Below are 16903 nucleotides of genomic sequence, written 5' to 3' on the forward strand. Positions count from 1 at the left end.
TATTGGCTCACCCGGTACATTCTTCCTCAAAACATTTAGTGACATTGACGCTTTTTTAATAATTCCGAAGAAAGGGCCACCTAACGTAATACCAGAAATTTGTGGGGTAGGGATGCTTGGCGAACGAAAATTCGGCGTTCCCCAGACCCCCCAGTTGTACAGTCTAGCCCAAAATATTTAGTGACAATTCTGAGGCCATATATCTAATGTAAGACCAGAAATCTTTGGGTTAGGGGTGCTCAATGAACCAAGAATCGGTATCCTTTACGAAGAAGCTATTCTGCTACTCGTCCCTACACGGGAAAAGATGCACTACCCCTATCCATAAAAATCTAATGAAAATTCAAGACTCCCGTTACAAACAAAGCTTGGAGCACGCCATGCTTCAATAAAAAACAAAAATCTATTGATAAACTGCGACACGAAATTTAAAGATTGATGCTTAGTACAAGAAAGAATAAAAAGACTACTAACTGTAATTACACTTTGAGTGTTTTGTACTTTTTTCACAGTACTATTTTTTCTGATGTAAGGTGTGTTGCCTAACCGCAGGGGTATATTACCACAGACTATAGACATTGAAATTTCTTTCAGATCAACCGAGGTTATGACTTGAAGAGCTAGCAATAGTGAAAGCTTTTTACAAGAACTTTAGGTCAGTTTTCTCATACTAGCCCTTGACTGGGCGACGTTTCGAATCGCGTTCGGCGCTCACGATCAGGTAAACACGTTAATTCTACTCATTTTATTGACGTAAATGTTACAGCCCATCTTTCATGGATCGCGTCAGTTTAGATTTTAATTGGGGTGTATTAAAACCTTAATTGCGTTTCCAGTACCGTCCTTTAGCACATTAAACGCTTTCAATGCATCATCGATTTGGTAGTGATGGGTGATTAGCGTCTTAACGTTGATCTTTCCCGCCGCAATCATTTCTATTGCAGTTTGAAAGCTGCAAATGAAAATCGAATTACGCAGTACGAACTTGATGATATTTACTCGTTGACGTTCGCGTAACATCCCCGGATGTCGATCTCTCGGGTGAGAATGTCTCGGACCGGAAGGTCCATGTCGACCTTTCCGCTTATTCCGACGAGCACGACGGTACCGCCACTCGCCGTCGCTTTAACAGCGACGCGTGCCGTGGACTGGAATCCTGCACAGTCAAAACTGACGGTAGGCCGGTCGTCTAGGAGAGACGTAATTCTTCGGACAATCAGATCTTCTGGATCATTAGGTTCAACTTTCAGAGTGAAATCCGCCCCAAGCTCTTTGGCCTTGTCCAACCTCCATTGGGAGACGTCTGTGGAATATCTACTCAATGACTCTCAGCACTTACAAGAGCGCAGTGACCTGTAACGATGACTTTGGTAGCTCCACAAGCCTTAGACATCGCCAGCGTAAGTAATCCAACAGATCCGGCGCCTATGACTAGAACAACGGAGCCTTGTCGAACGTTACCCCGTCTGCAAGCATACAGCCCAATTGCCAAAGGTTCAACCACAGCTGCTTCTTCTAATGACATTGCGGTAGGTAACCTGAATAGCAGTGGATGAAATTAGCGAAACGTTTCGAGTAGGCTACCTGTAGCAAAGTTTGGCAGGGTGAGTGTAATAACGTGTCATGCAACCATTTACTTGGGTGTCAACGCCAAGGGTGGGGTGGGTGCAAATGTTATGGCGACCTTCTCGGCAACACGTACACTTTTCGCACCTTGGCAAGGTGTCGATCACGACCCGATCACCTAAATTGACCTTGGTGAAACTTTACCAAGCGGATGAATACTACCTTCTTTGAGATCAGTAACATTCCTCCCCACTTCCAAAACAGTACCTGCAGCTTCGTGACCTATAAACTACAAATTCAAAACTGGAAATCAACCAACGCACGCACCTATGACTAGCGGTGGCTTAATTTCCCAAAACCCAAGAAAACCGTTCTTCATCAAGTGCAGGTCCGATCCGCAAATACCAACGGAGTCCACCTTCAGCAAAACCTCTGCAACGTCAAGATCAGTGAGTACCTGTGCCAAATCGCGATAGACCTACCGTCATCCCTTGGTACGGGAATGGGACATTTCTCCTGGAAGTTAATGGTTAACAAAGGGCCACATACCACCAACACTTACCAATCGCAAATCGTGCACCCCGCGAAATACGACGGATAAGTTGTCACCAAGATCCATTCCTGCTCACGCTCCGAATTTGATTACCGTAAATAGATACACTTGCCAAATTCGTGTGAACTTTGTCCTTTTTTTAATCAATGTCATTACATATTTGATAACATTTCAAGATTCTTTACATATGTCCTAAATTTAAGAACAAACATATTTTTTTACGTATAATTTCCATCAGAGCACATTGAAATGTTTTTGGTCACTAGAAATTCTTCAAGCATTTGTTTAGAGACACCCCCCACTAAAGGTCCTCCAGAAGCTCTTCAGCGATTCTTTGGGAAGCTACAGATGTTTACTGAATATCTTTTACTTTAAATAGGTACTCTCTAAGGGCGGAATCGTGGAGAGAAAAAAAGGACCGGAAGAAACCGATACCTACATTTGGAAGAAAGGGGAGACAGGTATACAGGAAAGACTATTGAAAGTGGAGGGGAAGAGAATCAGGGTGATACATACAACAAAGAAGGAGTGAAAGAGTTACAAAATAAAACAGGAAATATGGTAACTGAAAGGGAGGAGGGGATTACATCCTAGTAAACGCAAAGATATTGAAAGAAACAAAAGGATTTTAAGGCAGGAACAAGAATAGAAACATAGAAACACTGTGGAGACTATAAAAAGCGAGTAGAGGAACCAACGAAGAAGAAATAGGAGAGTACAAACATGAGAGTATTAGAAAATAACATGGAAGAAAGAAGTGGTGAGATCGAAAGTGTACAGAAGAGAGAAACAGATACAGAAAAATGATGGAAAAAGAAAGAGGGGGAAGGATAAAGGAGAACGAGTTGAGAGAGCGGAAAAAAGTACAAAAGAAAATGTGATAAGGACAAAATGAAAGAAAGAAAGAAAGAAGAACTTTGGGAAGATGATAAACAGAGGAAAAAGGACTAAACATAATTAATTGGGAGAGAAATACAAATAGAGGACTGGAAACAGAACTTGATTAAGGTACCACATGGAAAGCAGGAGAAAGAGGTTAGGTTAAAAAAAGATGGAAGGGGAGTGGATAGAAATGGACGAAATATCAAGGGACNATCTTTTCTAAAATGCCGATTTCTAACCAAGAAGCATTTAATATGCTGGCGATATATTTTGAGTATTTTCAAAATGCGACCATCGCTGCCCACATCTTCTATTTGCGTTATCCGAATCGACCACGAACCATCGCCGCCAGCATATTAAATGCTTCTTGGTTAGAAATCGGCATTTTAGAAAAGATTACAAATTCAAAAAACTGCACTTTCTGAATGTAAACACAGCAGAATAATTTACAAATTACGGCTGTTATTATTTTATAATGCATCGTGTTTCATTTGTTTAATTTTCCAAGGCCTACCTAAAAGTGTAGGGTGCTTTTCTTTCGCGCCATCGACAAATACCGGAAATACGTAAAAAGTAAATTTAAGATACAAGTTTAAGCATTTTTATTAATTAATTAATTAATCTCATTTTCCCAATATTTGAGGTTAGGAACGAGATTTTGAAAAACGTTTTCACTGGCCTCTTTGGATGTTATTTGGCTACTTTTTCATAAAGAAAAAGTCATATCATTCCATTTATTTGATTTTTTTAGGATTTTGGGTCATAGTGTCAAAACTAGCCCCCTGGCGGAGAAGGATTCAACTAAATTAACTATATTTTGATTCTCATTGCCCAAGGAATGCTCTTTTCAACCATACCAAATTTGTTAAAATCGGTCAAACGGTTAAGAAGTTAAAGCAGGTTATTGCAAAAACAATTGAACGCCCCACGCCATCTTTGTTTTTGATATAACTTGAGATGCCTCAACCTTAGCAACGCCCTGTGAATATGATTGTCGATACGAAGCACCCTATACATCATGTTAGTTACACGAGCTGCCAACCGAAATCTGGTGGGATTACAGAAAAGAGAAAGAGGGCGAAGATGAGACGGATGGAATTCTCGGAAGAACACATGTGTTTACCATTTCAAACACCTACAGTCCAGTTTTTTCCTAGAAATGCGTGAAATGCAGGGAATGGGCGATTTTCGGGTGGTTTTTAGGGGTGGTAGATCAAATTACAGCGTGGCTTGGGTTAGTCAATAAAAACGATTTAACATGTGTGTTCATGGTCTTCTTCTTGTAACCGGCTAAAGTGTAAAGTACGGCTTATCTTGCAATATTTGTTATACCTTAATGCAGATTGTAACCCTTAACTTATGTACTTACTGGATTCAATCACTTGTACTCTTTGTTGGTATTGGCAATCATGTTTCATTGTCGGTAGGGTTGTCTCTGTGCTGTACATATTTGTGTATTGTGCTTTTTAGTCACTCTCGATTATTTCATTGCATTTCATTATGTTTGCTTATTTGGGGCTGTGAGTAATCAAGAGGGAAGTGTGCTTGTTTAGAAGGGATCGAGTTATTCAAGTTTATACGGGCCTTGGTGAACCTAACACTAACATTTTCACTCGTTCCGAATCCAACAACTTTAGCCCACGTTTACAGGCACCCCACTGAGCCTGGGTAATCCTACCGCCCGGCGAGGTATATTTAATATCTCTACTACTACTCCGAATTAGGTTTTCCTGCAGTTTTCCTAATTCGTAAGGTAAATGCCGGAGTAGTGTAGAACCACTTAAGACCCTCTGCAGGGGCGCAGTATTGGTATTAACTTCAATATAATCTTAATCAGCTATTGCTTTTGGTGTTCCTTACCCATAAAACGCCCTCACTGCCTGCGGAGAACCCAGTTATTACACAACGTAGGTGTCCTACATGACGATCACCATCTTAGTGCACTCGGAGTGGCCCCCGAGTGACAGATTCTCGCGGGAAATGTAAGCGAGAATATTCAAATAACAGCCAGGTTAGTTTGGCATTCCCGCTACTACAGAATATGGTCAAATATTCCGGTGTGACTTGAAGTTGGCTTTAGCCCGCCAAGATAGTAGGAGGCTAAGATCATTACAAACTGAGTTTTTGTTTTTACGAAAATGATGGATAAACTGGTTCTCTTTAAAAATGTGAAAAAAGAATGTTTAGTTTATTATGCGAAATTTAAAGAAAATGCAATTTTAAAATTTAAAATGGCAGTTACGCCCTCTGTTGGTCATTTTTAGAACTGGAAAATATTTTCCGGCGATTCTTCATGACCGATTTACCCAATAAATTTTTTTACCCCTAAGTCATATGACGAACGGTTCTCGAGATATGGCCGAGGAACAGTCTTATTGGCTCACCCGGTACATTCTTCCTCAAAACATTTAGTGACATTGACGCTTTTTTAATAATTCCGAAGAAAGGGCCACCTAACGTAATACCAGAAATTTGTGGGGTAGGGATGCTTGGCGAACGAAAATTCGGCGTTCCCCAGACCCCCCAGTTGTACAGTCTAGCCCAAAATATTTAGTGACAATTCTGAGGCCATATATCTAATGTAAGACCAGAAATCTTTGGGTTAGGGGTGCTCAATGAACCAAGAATCGGTATCCTTTACGAAGAAGCTATTCTGCTACTCGTCCCTACACGGGAAAAGATGCACTACCCCTATCCATAAAAATCTAATGAAAATTCAAGACTCCCGTTACAAACAAAGCTTGGAGCACGCCATGCTTCAATAAAAAACAAAAATCTATTGATAAACTGCGACACGAAATTTAAAGATTGATGCTTAGTACAAGAAAGAATAAAAAGACTACTAACTGTAATTACACTTTGAGTGTTTTGTACTTTTTTCACAGTACTATTTTTTCTGATGTAAGGTGTGTTGCCTAACCGCAGGGGTATATTACCACAGACTATAGACATTGAAATTTCTTTCAGATCAACCGAGGTTATGACTTGAAGAGCTAGCAATAGTGAAAGCTTTTTACAAGAACTTTAGGTCAGTTTTCTCATACTAGCCCTTGACTGGGCGACGTTTCGAATCGCGTTCGGCGCTCACGATCAGGTAAACACGTTAATTCTACTCATTTTATTGACGTAAATGTTACAGCCCATCTTTCATGGATCGCGTCAGTTTAGATTTTAATTGGGGTGTATTAAAACCTTAATTGCGTTTCCAGTACCGTCCTTTAGCACATTAAACGCTTTCAATGCATCATCGATTTGGTAGTGATGGGTGATTAGCGTCTTAACGTTGATCTTTCCCGCCGCAATCATTTCTATTGCAGTTTGAAAGCTGCAAATGAAAATCGAATTACGCAGTACGAACTTGATGATATTTACTCGTTGACGTTCGCGTAACATCCCCGGATGTCGATCTCTCGGGTGAGAATGTCTCGGACCGGAAGGTCCATGTCGACCTTTCCGCTTATTCCGACGAGCACGACGGTACCGCCACTCGCCGTCGCTTTAACAGCGACGCGTGCCGTGGACTGGAATCCTGCACAGTCAAAACTGACGGTAGGCCGGTCGTCTAGGAGAGACGTAATTCTTCGGACAATCAGATCTTCTGGATCATTAGGTTCAACTTTCAGAGTGAAATCCGCCCCAAGCTCTTTGGCCTTGTCCAACCTCCATTGGGAGACGTCTGTGGAATATCTACTCAATGACTCTCAGCACTTACAAGAGCGCAGTGACCTGTAACGATGACTTTGGTAGCTCCACAAGCCTTAGACATCGCCAGCGTAAGTAATCCAACAGATCCGGCGCCTATGACTAGAACAACGGAGCCTTGTCGAACGTTACCCCGTCTGCAAGCATACAGCCCAATTGCCAAAGGTTCAACCACAGCTGCTTCTTCTAATGACATTGCGGTAGGTAACCTGAATAGCAGTGGATGAAATTAGCGAAACGTTTCGAGTAGGCTACCTGTAGCAAAGTTTGGCAGGGTGAGTGTAATAACGTGTCATGCAACCATTTACTTGGGTGTCAACGCCAAGGGTGGGGTGGGTGCAAATGTTATGGCGACCTTCTCGGCAACACGTACACTTTTCGCACCTTGGCAAGGTGTCGATCACGACCCGATCACCTAAATTGACCTTGGTGAAACTTTACCAAGCAGATGAATACTACCTTCTTTGAGATCAGTAACATTCCTCCCCACTTCCAAAACAGTACCTGCAGCTTCGTGACCTATAAACTACAAATTCAAAACTGGAAATCAACCAACGCACGCACCTATGACTAGCGGTGGCTTAATTTCCCAAAACCCAAGAAAACCGTTCTTCATCAAGTGCAGGTCCGATCCGCAAATACCAACGGAGTCCACCTTCAGCAAAACCTCTGCAACGTCAAGATCAGTGAGTACCTGTGCCAAATCGCGATAGACCTACCGTCATCCCTTGGTACGGGAATGGGACATTTCTCCTGGAAGTTAATGGTTAACAAAAGGCCACATACCACCAACACTTACCAATCGCAAATCGTGCACCCCGCGAAATACGACGGATAAGTTGTCACCAAGATCCATTCCTGCTCACGCTCCGAATTTGATTACCGTAAATAGATACACTTGCCAAATTCGTGTGAACTTTGTCCTTTTTTTAATCAATGTCATTACATATTTGATAACATTTCAAGATTCTTTACATATGTCCTAAATTTAAGAACAAACATATTTTTTTACGTATAATTTCCATCAGAGCACATTGAAATGTTTTTGGTCACTAGAAATTCTTCAAGCATTTGTTTAGAGACACCCCCCACTAAAGGTCCTCCAGAAGCTCTTCAGCGATTCTTTGGGAAGCTACAGATGTTTACTGAATATCTTTTACTTTAAATAGGTACTCTCTAAGGGCGGAATCGTGGAGAGAAAAAAAGGACCGGAAGAAACCGATACCTACATTTGGAAGAAAGGGGAGACAGGTATACAGGAAAGACTATTGAAAGTGGAGGGGAAGAGAATCAGGGTGATACATACAACAAAGAAGGAGTGAAAGAGTTACAAAATAAAACAGGAAATATGGTAACTGAAAGGGAGGAGGGGATTACATCCTAGTAAACGCAAAGATATTGAAAGAAACAAAAGGATTTTAAGGCAGGAACAAGAATAGAAACATAGAAACACTGTGGAGACTATAAAAAGCGAGTAGAGGAACCAACGAAGAAGAAATAGGAGAGTACAAACATGAGAGTATTAGAAAATAACATGGAAGAAAGAAGTGGTGAGATCGAAAGTGTACAGAAGAGAGAAACAGATACAGAAAAATGATGGAAAAAGAAAGAGGGGGAAGGATAAAGGAGAACGAGTTGAGAGAGCGGAAAAAAGTACAAAAGAAAATGTGATAAGGACAAAATGAAAGAAAGAAAGAAAGAAGAACTTTGGGAAGATGATAAACAGAGGAAAAAGGACTAAACATAATTAATTGGGAGAGAAATACAAATAGAGGACTGGAAACAGAACTTGATTAAGGTACCACATGGAAAGCAGGAGAAAGAGGTTAGGTTAAAAAAAGATGGAAGGGGAGTGGATAGAAAAGGACGAAATATCAAGGGACTTGAAATTGAGCAGCAATTAAAGAGCCTGTTAAAAGGGAAAGCAGCTTGTAATGTTCCTAGGGGGGTCTATCAAGCCGACACGGAAAACGTTGACTTACCCTATACTTACGAAAAACAACTCTGGCAAAAACTACAAGCAGAGCCACCTACCTTTCAAGTCGAAACGATGGTAGTCTCGCGGCACTTTTGAATTTGGATGACAGTCGGCTCGATATGGGTGGCACGAATGGACTCCTACGTTGTGTAATCGGTTCTTTTATGTGTTGGGCCGTGAGACATAATCGGGAAGGGAATTAAATAAAAGACAGAACTTTTGTGCGTAAGAAATGACAAGATCAAATAAATATATTAACGCACACACAAGACCATGCCAGGGAAACCTTCTACGGGACTAAAACCCTGGCATAGGCCACACAAATACATGAAATAAATCACCTACAGCAATAAAATGCAAGAGAAAATACACATAAATAAAACATCTCAAATGGTATGATAAAAATCAGATAATCAAATCAAATGCAATTAAACAAGTTCATAAAAACAAAATACACAAGACATCATAAATGCAGTGGAAAACATGATAAATCAATTCAGTACAAAAACACATCAAAATACCTGTACGATCAATAGAAATAACACAACTCGTCAAATAAACAAATTGCATGTACATAGGAAACATGTAAATGGTGTGGCTCTACTCCAGCCTTCCGTTAACATAATTTAATTTAACACGAAAAGTACATGTGAGAATGCCATTGGTCAATAGCAAGTATTCAGGTGAAAATCGATTATCGCTCAAACAGAACATATTTTAAATAGAGGAAATGTAAATGAGAGGGCCCCCACTCGTATTGCTAAGATGTTAAGAACTACAATCCGCACGAGACGAGTAGGCAACAGATACAGCGAAAGATCTAACTGCATTAGGTACCTACTCCACGGAGACAGAATTACCCACTCGCACACACAAACATCGAAACATCAAATAAAAGAGCCCCCCGTCGTATAGCTAATGCGCCACGAATAAGAAAGTAACAGATACAGCGAACAATCAAACTGTATTAGGTACTTCCCTCACGGAATAGTTACGGGTCAATCGAACAGAGCAACATCACACCGATAATCAACTCCTCATGAATAACAGAAGTAAATACTTATTTAAACAAAATAATGGCATAATCATCTGTACAGTATTACAAACACGATTACTATATAACGGTACTCAAAACAAAGGCATGGAGTACGCCATGATTCATATATCGTAGTTTATGCAAAATCAGCAAAATGTAAATAATATCAAATTGTGGCAAGAAATTCAATGATTAAATATCTAGTACAAGAAAGAATAAAATGGTTACTACCTGTAAATACATCTTCAAAACACCACCACCAAAAATAATCAAGAATAATAAAAAAAAAACCGGGAAAGCGTGTGTCTTCTGTCGGCCTCGTCGCCATCTTCTCTCCATTCTCCCCTAGCTTCGTTACCAAAATCCCCTAGTATTCGGCATCTGCGCAAAACGGTCGTTGGTTATATACAGAGCATATTATATTTTTGTTTCGGATGTAAATGTGTGTTGCCTAACCATCAGGGTGGATTATCACAAGGGGAAAAAGGTTTNCTGATACTTCGCGAATTAGGGGCAGAAACATCTCCTTGTACATTCTATTTTCCTGATGCAAACGCCATTTCTCGTGAGCTTAGAAAAACACTTCTTCATGGATTATGTTCTCCTAACTTTGAGAGAAAATTGGGATTTTTGAACTGATACTTCGCGAATTAGGGGCAGAAACATCTCCTTGTACATTCTATTTTCCTGATGCAACAGTTATTTCTCGTGAGCTTAGAAGAACACTTCTTCATGGATAATGTTCTCCTAACTTTGAGAGAAAATTGGGATTTTTGAATAGGTATTTCGCGAATTAGGGCAGAAACATCTCCTTGTACATTCTATTTTCCTGATGCAAAGTTATTTCTCGTGAGCTTAGAAGAACACTTCTTCATGGATTATGTTCTCCTAACTTTGAGAGAAAATTGGGATTTTTGAACTGATACTTCGCGAATTAGGGGCAAAAACATCTCCTTGTACATTCTATTTTCCTGATGCGAAAGTCATTTCTCGTGAGCTTAGAAAAACACTTCTTCATGGATTCTGTTCTCCTAACTTTGAGAGAAAATTGGGATTTTTGAAGAGGTATTTCGCGAATTAGGAGCAGAAACATCTCCTTGTACATTCTGTTTTCCTGATGCAAAGGTCATTTCTCGTGAGCTTAGAAGAACACTTCTTCATGGATTATGTTCTCCTAACTATGAGAGAAAATTGGGATTTTTGAATAGGTATTTCGCGAATTAGGAGCAAAAACATCTCCTTGTACATTCTATTTTCCTGATGCGAAAGTCATTTCTCGTGAGCTTTGAAAAACACTTCTTCATGGATTATGTTCTCCTAACTGTGAGAGATAATTGGGATTTTTGAAGAGGTATTTCGCGAATTAGGAGCAGGAACATCTCCTTGTAAACTATATTTTCCTGATGCAAGTCATTTCTCGTGAGCTTAGAAGGGCACTTCTTCATGGATTATGTTCTCCTAACTTTGAAAGAAAATTGGGATTGTTGAACTGATACTTCGCGAATTAGGGGCAGATACATCTCCTTGTACATTCTATTTTCCTGATGCAAACGCCATTTCTCGTGAGTTTAGAAAAACACTTCTTCATGGATTATGTTCTCCTAACTTTGAGAGAAAATTGGGATTTTTAAATAGGTATTTCGCGAATTAGAAGCAGAAACATCTCCTTGTACATTCTATTTTCCTGATGCAAACGCCATTTCTCGTGAGCTTAGAAGAACACTTCTCCATGGATTATGTTCCCCCAACTTTGAGAGAAAATTGGGATTGTTGAACTGATACTTCGCGAATTAGGGGCAGAAACATCTCCTTGTACATTCTATTTTCCTGATGCAAACGCCATTTCTCGTGAGCTTAGAAAAACACTTCTTCATGGATTATGTTCTCCTAACTTTGAGAGAAAATTGGGATTTTTAAATAGGTATTTCGCGAATTAGAAGCAGAAACATCTCCTTGTACATTCTATTTTCCTGATGCAAACGCCATTTCTCGTGAGCTTAGAAAAACACTTCTTCATGGATTATGTTCTCCTAACTTTGAGAGAAAATTGGGATTTTTGAACTGATACTTCGCGAATTGGGGGCAGAAACATCTCCTTGTACATTCTATTTTCCTGATGCGAAAGTCATTTCTCGTGAGCTTAGAAAAACACTTCTTCATGGATTATGTTCTCCTAACTTTGAGAGAAAATTGGGATTTTTGAACTGATACTTCGCGAATTAGGGGCAGAAACATCTCCTTATACATTCTATTTTCCTGATGCAAACGCCATTTCTCGTGAGTTTAGAAAAACACTTCTTCATGGATTATGTTCTCCTAACTTTGAGAGAAAATTGGGATTTTTGAACTAATACTTCGCGAATTGGGGGCAGAAACATCGCCTTGTACATTCTATTTTCCTGATGCAACAGTTATTTCTCGTGAGCTTAGAAGAACACTTCTTCATGGATTATGTTCTCCTAACTTTGAGAGAAAATTGGGATTTTTGAACTGATACTTCGCGAATTAGGGGCAAAAACATCTCCTTGTACATTCTATTTTCCTGATGCGAAAGTCATTTCTCGTGAGCTTAGAAAAACACTTCTTCATGGATTCTGTTCTCCTAACTTTGAGAGAAAATTGGGATTTTTGAAGAGGTATTTCGCGAATTAGGAGCAGAAACATCTCCTTGTACATTCTGTTTTCCTGATGCAAAGGTCACTTCTCGTGAGCTTAGAAGAACACTTCTTCATGGATTATGTTCTCCTAACTTTGAGAGAAAATTGGGATTTTTGAATAGGTATTTCGCGAATTAGGAGCAGAAACATCTCCTTGTACATTCTATTTTCCTGATGCAAAGCCATTTCTCGTGAGTTTAGAAAAACACTTCTTCATGGATTATGTTCTCCTAACTTTGAGAGAAAATTGGGATTTTTAAATAGGTATTTCGCGAATTAGAAGCAGGAACATTCCTTGTAAATTCTATGTTCCTGATGCAAAAGCCATTTCTCGTGAGCTCAGAAGAACACTTCTTCATGGATTATGTTCTCCTAACTTTGAGAGAAAATTGGGATTTTTGGACCGATACTTCGCGAATTAGGGGCAGAAACATCTCCTTGTACATTCTGTTTTCCTGATGCAAAGGTCATTTCTCGTGAGCTTAGAAGAACACTTCTTCATGGATTATGATCTCCTAACTATGAGAGAAAATTGGGATTTTTGAATAGGTATTTCGCGAATTAGGGGCAGAAACATCTCCTTGTACATTCTATTTTCCTGATGCAAAAGCCATTTCTCGTGAGCTTAGAAGAACACTTCTTCATGGATTATGTTCTCCTAACTTTGAGAGAAAATTGGGATTTTTGAAGAGGTATTTCGCGAATTAGGAGCAGGAACATCTCCTTGTAAACTATATTTTCCTGATGCAAGTCATTTCTCGTGAGCTTAGAAGGGCACTTCTTCATGGATTATGTTCTCCTAACTTTGAAAGAAAATTGGGATTGTTGAACTGATACTTCGCGAATTGGGGGCAGAAACATCTCCTTGTACATTCTATTTTCCTGATGCGAAAGTCATTTCTCGTGAGCTTAGAAAAACACTTCTTCATGGATTATGTTCTCCTAACTTTGAGAGAAAATTGGGATTTTTGAACTGATACTTCGCGAATTAGGGGCAGAAACATCTCCTTGTACATTCTATTTTCCTGATGCAACACGCCATTTCTCGTGAGTTTAGAAAAACACTTCTTCATGGATTATGTTCTCCTAACTTTGAGAGAAAATTGGGATTTTTGAATAGGTATTTCGCGAATTAGAAGCAGGAAACATCTCCTTGTACATTCTATGTTCCTGATGCAAAGCCATTTCTCGTGAGCTTAGAAGAACACTTCTTCATGGATTATGTTCTCCTAACTTTGAGAGAAAATTGGGATTTTTGGACCGATACTTCGCGAATTAGGGGCAGAAACATCTCCTTGTACATTCTGTTTTCCTGATGCAAAGGTCATTTCTCGTGAGCTTAGAAGAACACTTCTTCATGGATTATGATCTCCTAACTATGAGAGAAAATTGGGATTTTTGAATAGGTATTTCGCGAATTAGGGGCAGAAACATCTCCTTGTACATTCTATTTTCCTGATGCAACAGTTATTTCTCGTGAGCTTAGAAGAACACTTCTTCATGGATTATGTTCTCCTAACTTTGAGAGAAAATTGGGATTTTTGAAGAGGTATTTCGCGAATTAGGAGCAGGAACATCTCCTTGTAAACTATATTTTCCTGATGCAAGTCATTTCTCGTGAGCTTAGAAGGGCACTTCTTCATGGATTATGTTCTCCTAACTTTGAAAGAAAATTGGGATTGTTGAACTGATACTTCGCGAATTGGGGGCAGAAACATCTCCTTGTACATTCTATTTTCCTGATGCGAAAGTCATTTCTCGTGAGCTTAGAAAAACACTTCTTCATGGATTATGTTCTCCTAACTTTGAGAGAAAATTGGGATTTTTGAACTAATACTTCGCGAATTAGGGGCAGAAACATCTCCTTGTACATTCTATTTTCCTGATGCAACAGTTATTTCTCGTGAGCTTAGAAGAACACTTCTTCATGGATTATGTTCTCCTAACTTTGAGAGAAAATTGGGATTTTTGAATAGGTATTTCGCGAATTAGGAGCAAAAACATCTCCTTGTACATTCTATTTTCATGATGCGAAAGTCATTTCTCGTGAGCTTAGAAGAACACTTCTCCATGGATTATGTTCTCCCAACTTTGAGAGAAAATTGGGATTTTTAAATAGGTATTTCGCGAATTAGAAGCAGGAACATCTCCTTGTAAATTCTATGTTCCTGATGCAAAAGCCATTTCTCGTGAGCTTAGAAGAACACTTCTTCATGGATTATGTTCTCCTAACTTTGAGAGAAAATTGGGATTTTTGGACCGATACTTCGCGAATTAGGGGCAGAAACATCTCCTTGTACATCCTATTTTCATGATGCGAAAGTCATTTCTCGTGAGCTTAGAAGAACACTTCTCCATGGATTATGTTCTCCCAACTTTGAGAGAAAATTGGGATTTTTGAACTGATACTTCGCGAATTAGGGGCAGAAACATCTCCTTGTACATTCTGTTTTCCTGATGCAAAGGTCATTTCTCGTGAGCTTAGAAGAACACTTCTTCATGGATTATGTTCTCCTAACTATGAGAGAAAATTGGGATTTTTGAAGAGGTATTTCGCGAATTAGGAGCAGAAACATCTCCTTGTACCTGTTTTCCTGATGCAAAGGTCATTTCTCGTGAGCTAGAAGAACACTTCTTCATGGATTATGTTCTCCTAACTATGAGAGAAAATTGGGATTTTTGAAGAGGTATTTCGCGAATTAGGAGCAGGAACATCTCCTTGTACATTCTGTTTTCCTGAAGCAAAGGTCATTTCTCGTGAGCTTAGAAGAACACTTCTTCATGGATTATGTTCTCCTAACTTTGAGAGAAAATTGGGATTTTTGAATAGGTATTTCGCGAATTAGGAGCAAAAACATCTCCTTGTACATTCTATTTTCCTGATGCGAAAGTCATTTCTCGTGAGCTTTGAAAAATAGTTCTTCATGGATTATGTTCTCCTAACTTTGAGAGAAAATTGGGATTTTTGAAGAGGTATTTCGCGAATTAGGAGCAGGAACATCTCCTTGTAAACTATATTTTCCTGATGCAAGTCATTTCTCGTGAGCTTAGAAGGGCACTTCTTCATGGATTATGTTCTCCTAACTTTGAAAGAAAATTGGGATTGTTGAACTGATACTTCGCGAATTAGGGGCAGATACATCTCCTTGTACATTCTATTTTCCTGATGCAAACGCCATTTCTCGTGAGCTTAGAAAAACACTTCTTCATGGATTATGTTCTCCTAACTTTGAGAGAAAATTGGGATTTTTGAACTGATACTTCGCGAATTAGGGGCAGAAACATCTCCTTGTACATTCTATTTTCCTGATGCAACAGTTATTTCTCGTGAGCTTAGAAGAACACTTCTTCATGGATTATGTTCTCCTAACTATGAGAGAAAATTGGGATTTTTGAATAGGTATTTCGCGAATTAGGAGCAAAAACATCTCCTTGTACATTCTATTTTCCTGATGCAAAGTCATTTCTCGTGAGCTTAGAAGAACACTTCTTCATGGATTATGTTCTCCTAACTTTGAGAGAAAATTGGGATTTTTGAAGATATTTCGCGAATTAGGAGCAAAACATCTCCTTGTACATTCTATTTTCCTGACTTAGAAAAACACTTCTTCATGGATTCTGTTCTCCTAACTTTGAGAGAAAATTGGGATTTTTGAAGAGGTATTTCGCGAATTAGGAGCAGAAACATCTCCTTGTACATTCTGTTTTCCTGATGCAAAGGTCATTTCTCGTGAGCTTAGAAGAACACTTCTTCATGGATTATGTTCTCCTAACTTTGAGAGAAAATTGGGATTTTTGAATAGGTATTTCGCGAATTAGGAGCAAAAACATCTCCTTGTACATTCTATTTTCTGATGCGAAAGTCATTTCTCGTGAGCTTTGAAAAACACTTCTTCATGGATTATGTTCTCCTAACTTTGAGAGAAAATTGGGATTTTTGAAGAGGTATTTCGCGAATTAGGAGCAGGAACATCTCCTTGTAAACTATATTTTCCTGATGCAAGTCATTTCTCGTGAGCTTAGAAGGGCACTTCTTCATGGATTATGTTCTCCTAACTTTGAAAGAAAATTGGGATTGTTGAACTGATACTTCGCGAATTAGGGGCAGAAACATCTCCTTGTACATTCTATTTTCCTGATGCAAACGCCATTTCTCGTGAGCTTAGAAGAACACTTCTTCATGGATTATGTTCTCCTAACTTTGAGAGAAAATTGGGATTTTTGAACTGATACTTCGCGAATTAGGGGCAGAAACATCTCCTTGTACATTCTATTTTCCTGATGCAAACGCCATTTCTCGTGAGCTTAGAAAAACACTTCTTCATGGATTATGTTCTCCTAACTTTGAGAGAAAATTGGGATTTTTGAACTGATACTTCGCGAATTAGGGGCAGAAACATCTCCTTGTACATTCTATTTTCCTGATGCGAAAGTCATTTCTCGTGAGCTTAGAAGAACACTTCTTCATGGATTATGTTCTCCTAACTTTGACAGAAAATTGGGATTTTTGAAAAGATATTTCGCAAATT

The 16903-nt window shown here is 39.2% G+C and overlaps 2 protein-coding genes across 2 annotated transcripts; both read right to left on the minus strand.

Annotated features, from left to right (window-relative positions):
* Positions 1–730: 730 nt before the first annotated feature.
* LOC116161939 (sorbitol dehydrogenase-like) lies at positions 731–2259 on the minus strand. Its single transcript, XM_031475437.1, has 8 exons — positions 2129–2259; positions 2049–2082; positions 1894–1998; positions 1789–1848; positions 1585–1744; positions 1354–1538; positions 1000–1303; positions 731–952 (listed from the first exon to the last, which is right to left on the minus strand). Exons 1-8 carry the CDS (start codon positions 2183–2185, stop codon positions 799–801), a joined length of 1059 nt encoding a protein of 352 aa, XP_031331297.1. The 5' UTR covers positions 2186–2259; the 3' UTR covers positions 731–798.
* Positions 2260–6104: 3845 nt separating this feature from the next.
* On the minus strand, positions 6105–7633 carry LOC116161943 (sorbitol dehydrogenase-like). Its single transcript, XM_031475440.1, has 8 exons — positions 7503–7633; positions 7423–7456; positions 7268–7372; positions 7163–7222; positions 6959–7118; positions 6728–6912; positions 6374–6677; positions 6105–6326 (listed from the first exon to the last, which is right to left on the minus strand). Exons 1-8 carry the CDS (start codon positions 7557–7559, stop codon positions 6173–6175), a joined length of 1059 nt encoding a protein of 352 aa, XP_031331300.1. The 5' UTR covers positions 7560–7633; the 3' UTR covers positions 6105–6172.
* Positions 7634–16903: the final 9270 nt, after the last annotated feature.

This window comes from Photinus pyralis, unplaced genomic scaffold, assembly GCF_008802855.1.
Source record: "Photinus pyralis isolate 1611_PpyrPB1 unplaced genomic scaffold, Ppyr1.3 Ppyr1.4_LG10, whole genome shotgun sequence".
In the NCBI taxonomy this organism is placed as follows: Eukaryota; Metazoa; Arthropoda; class Insecta; order Coleoptera; family Lampyridae; genus Photinus; species Photinus pyralis.

Bases quoted from the DNA above. Each gene is read 5' to 3' on its own strand.
- LOC116161939 (XM_031475437.1), bottom strand. From the start codon at position 2,185: ATGGATCTTGGTGACAACTTATCCGTCGTATTTCGCGGGGTGCACGAT. The intron at 1,745-1,788 runs GTAGTATTCATC...AGGTCAATTTAG, and splicing joins TGTTACTGATCTCAAAGAAG to GTGATCGGGTCGTGATCGAC. The intron at 953-999 runs GTAAATATCATC...TTTCATTTGCAG, and splicing joins TGTTACGCGAACGTCAACGA to CTTTCAAACTGCAATAGAAA.
- LOC116161943 (XM_031475440.1), bottom strand. From the start codon at position 7,559: ATGGATCTTGGTGACAACTTATCCGTCGTATTTCGCGGGGTGCACGAT. The intron at 6,913-6,958 runs GTAGCCTACTCG...ACTGCTATTCAG, and splicing joins CCTGCCAAACTTTGCTACAG to GTTACCTACCGCAATGTCAT. The intron at 6,327-6,373 runs GTAAATATCATC...TTTCATTTGCAG, and splicing joins TGTTACGCGAACGTCAACGA to CTTTCAAACTGCAATAGAAA.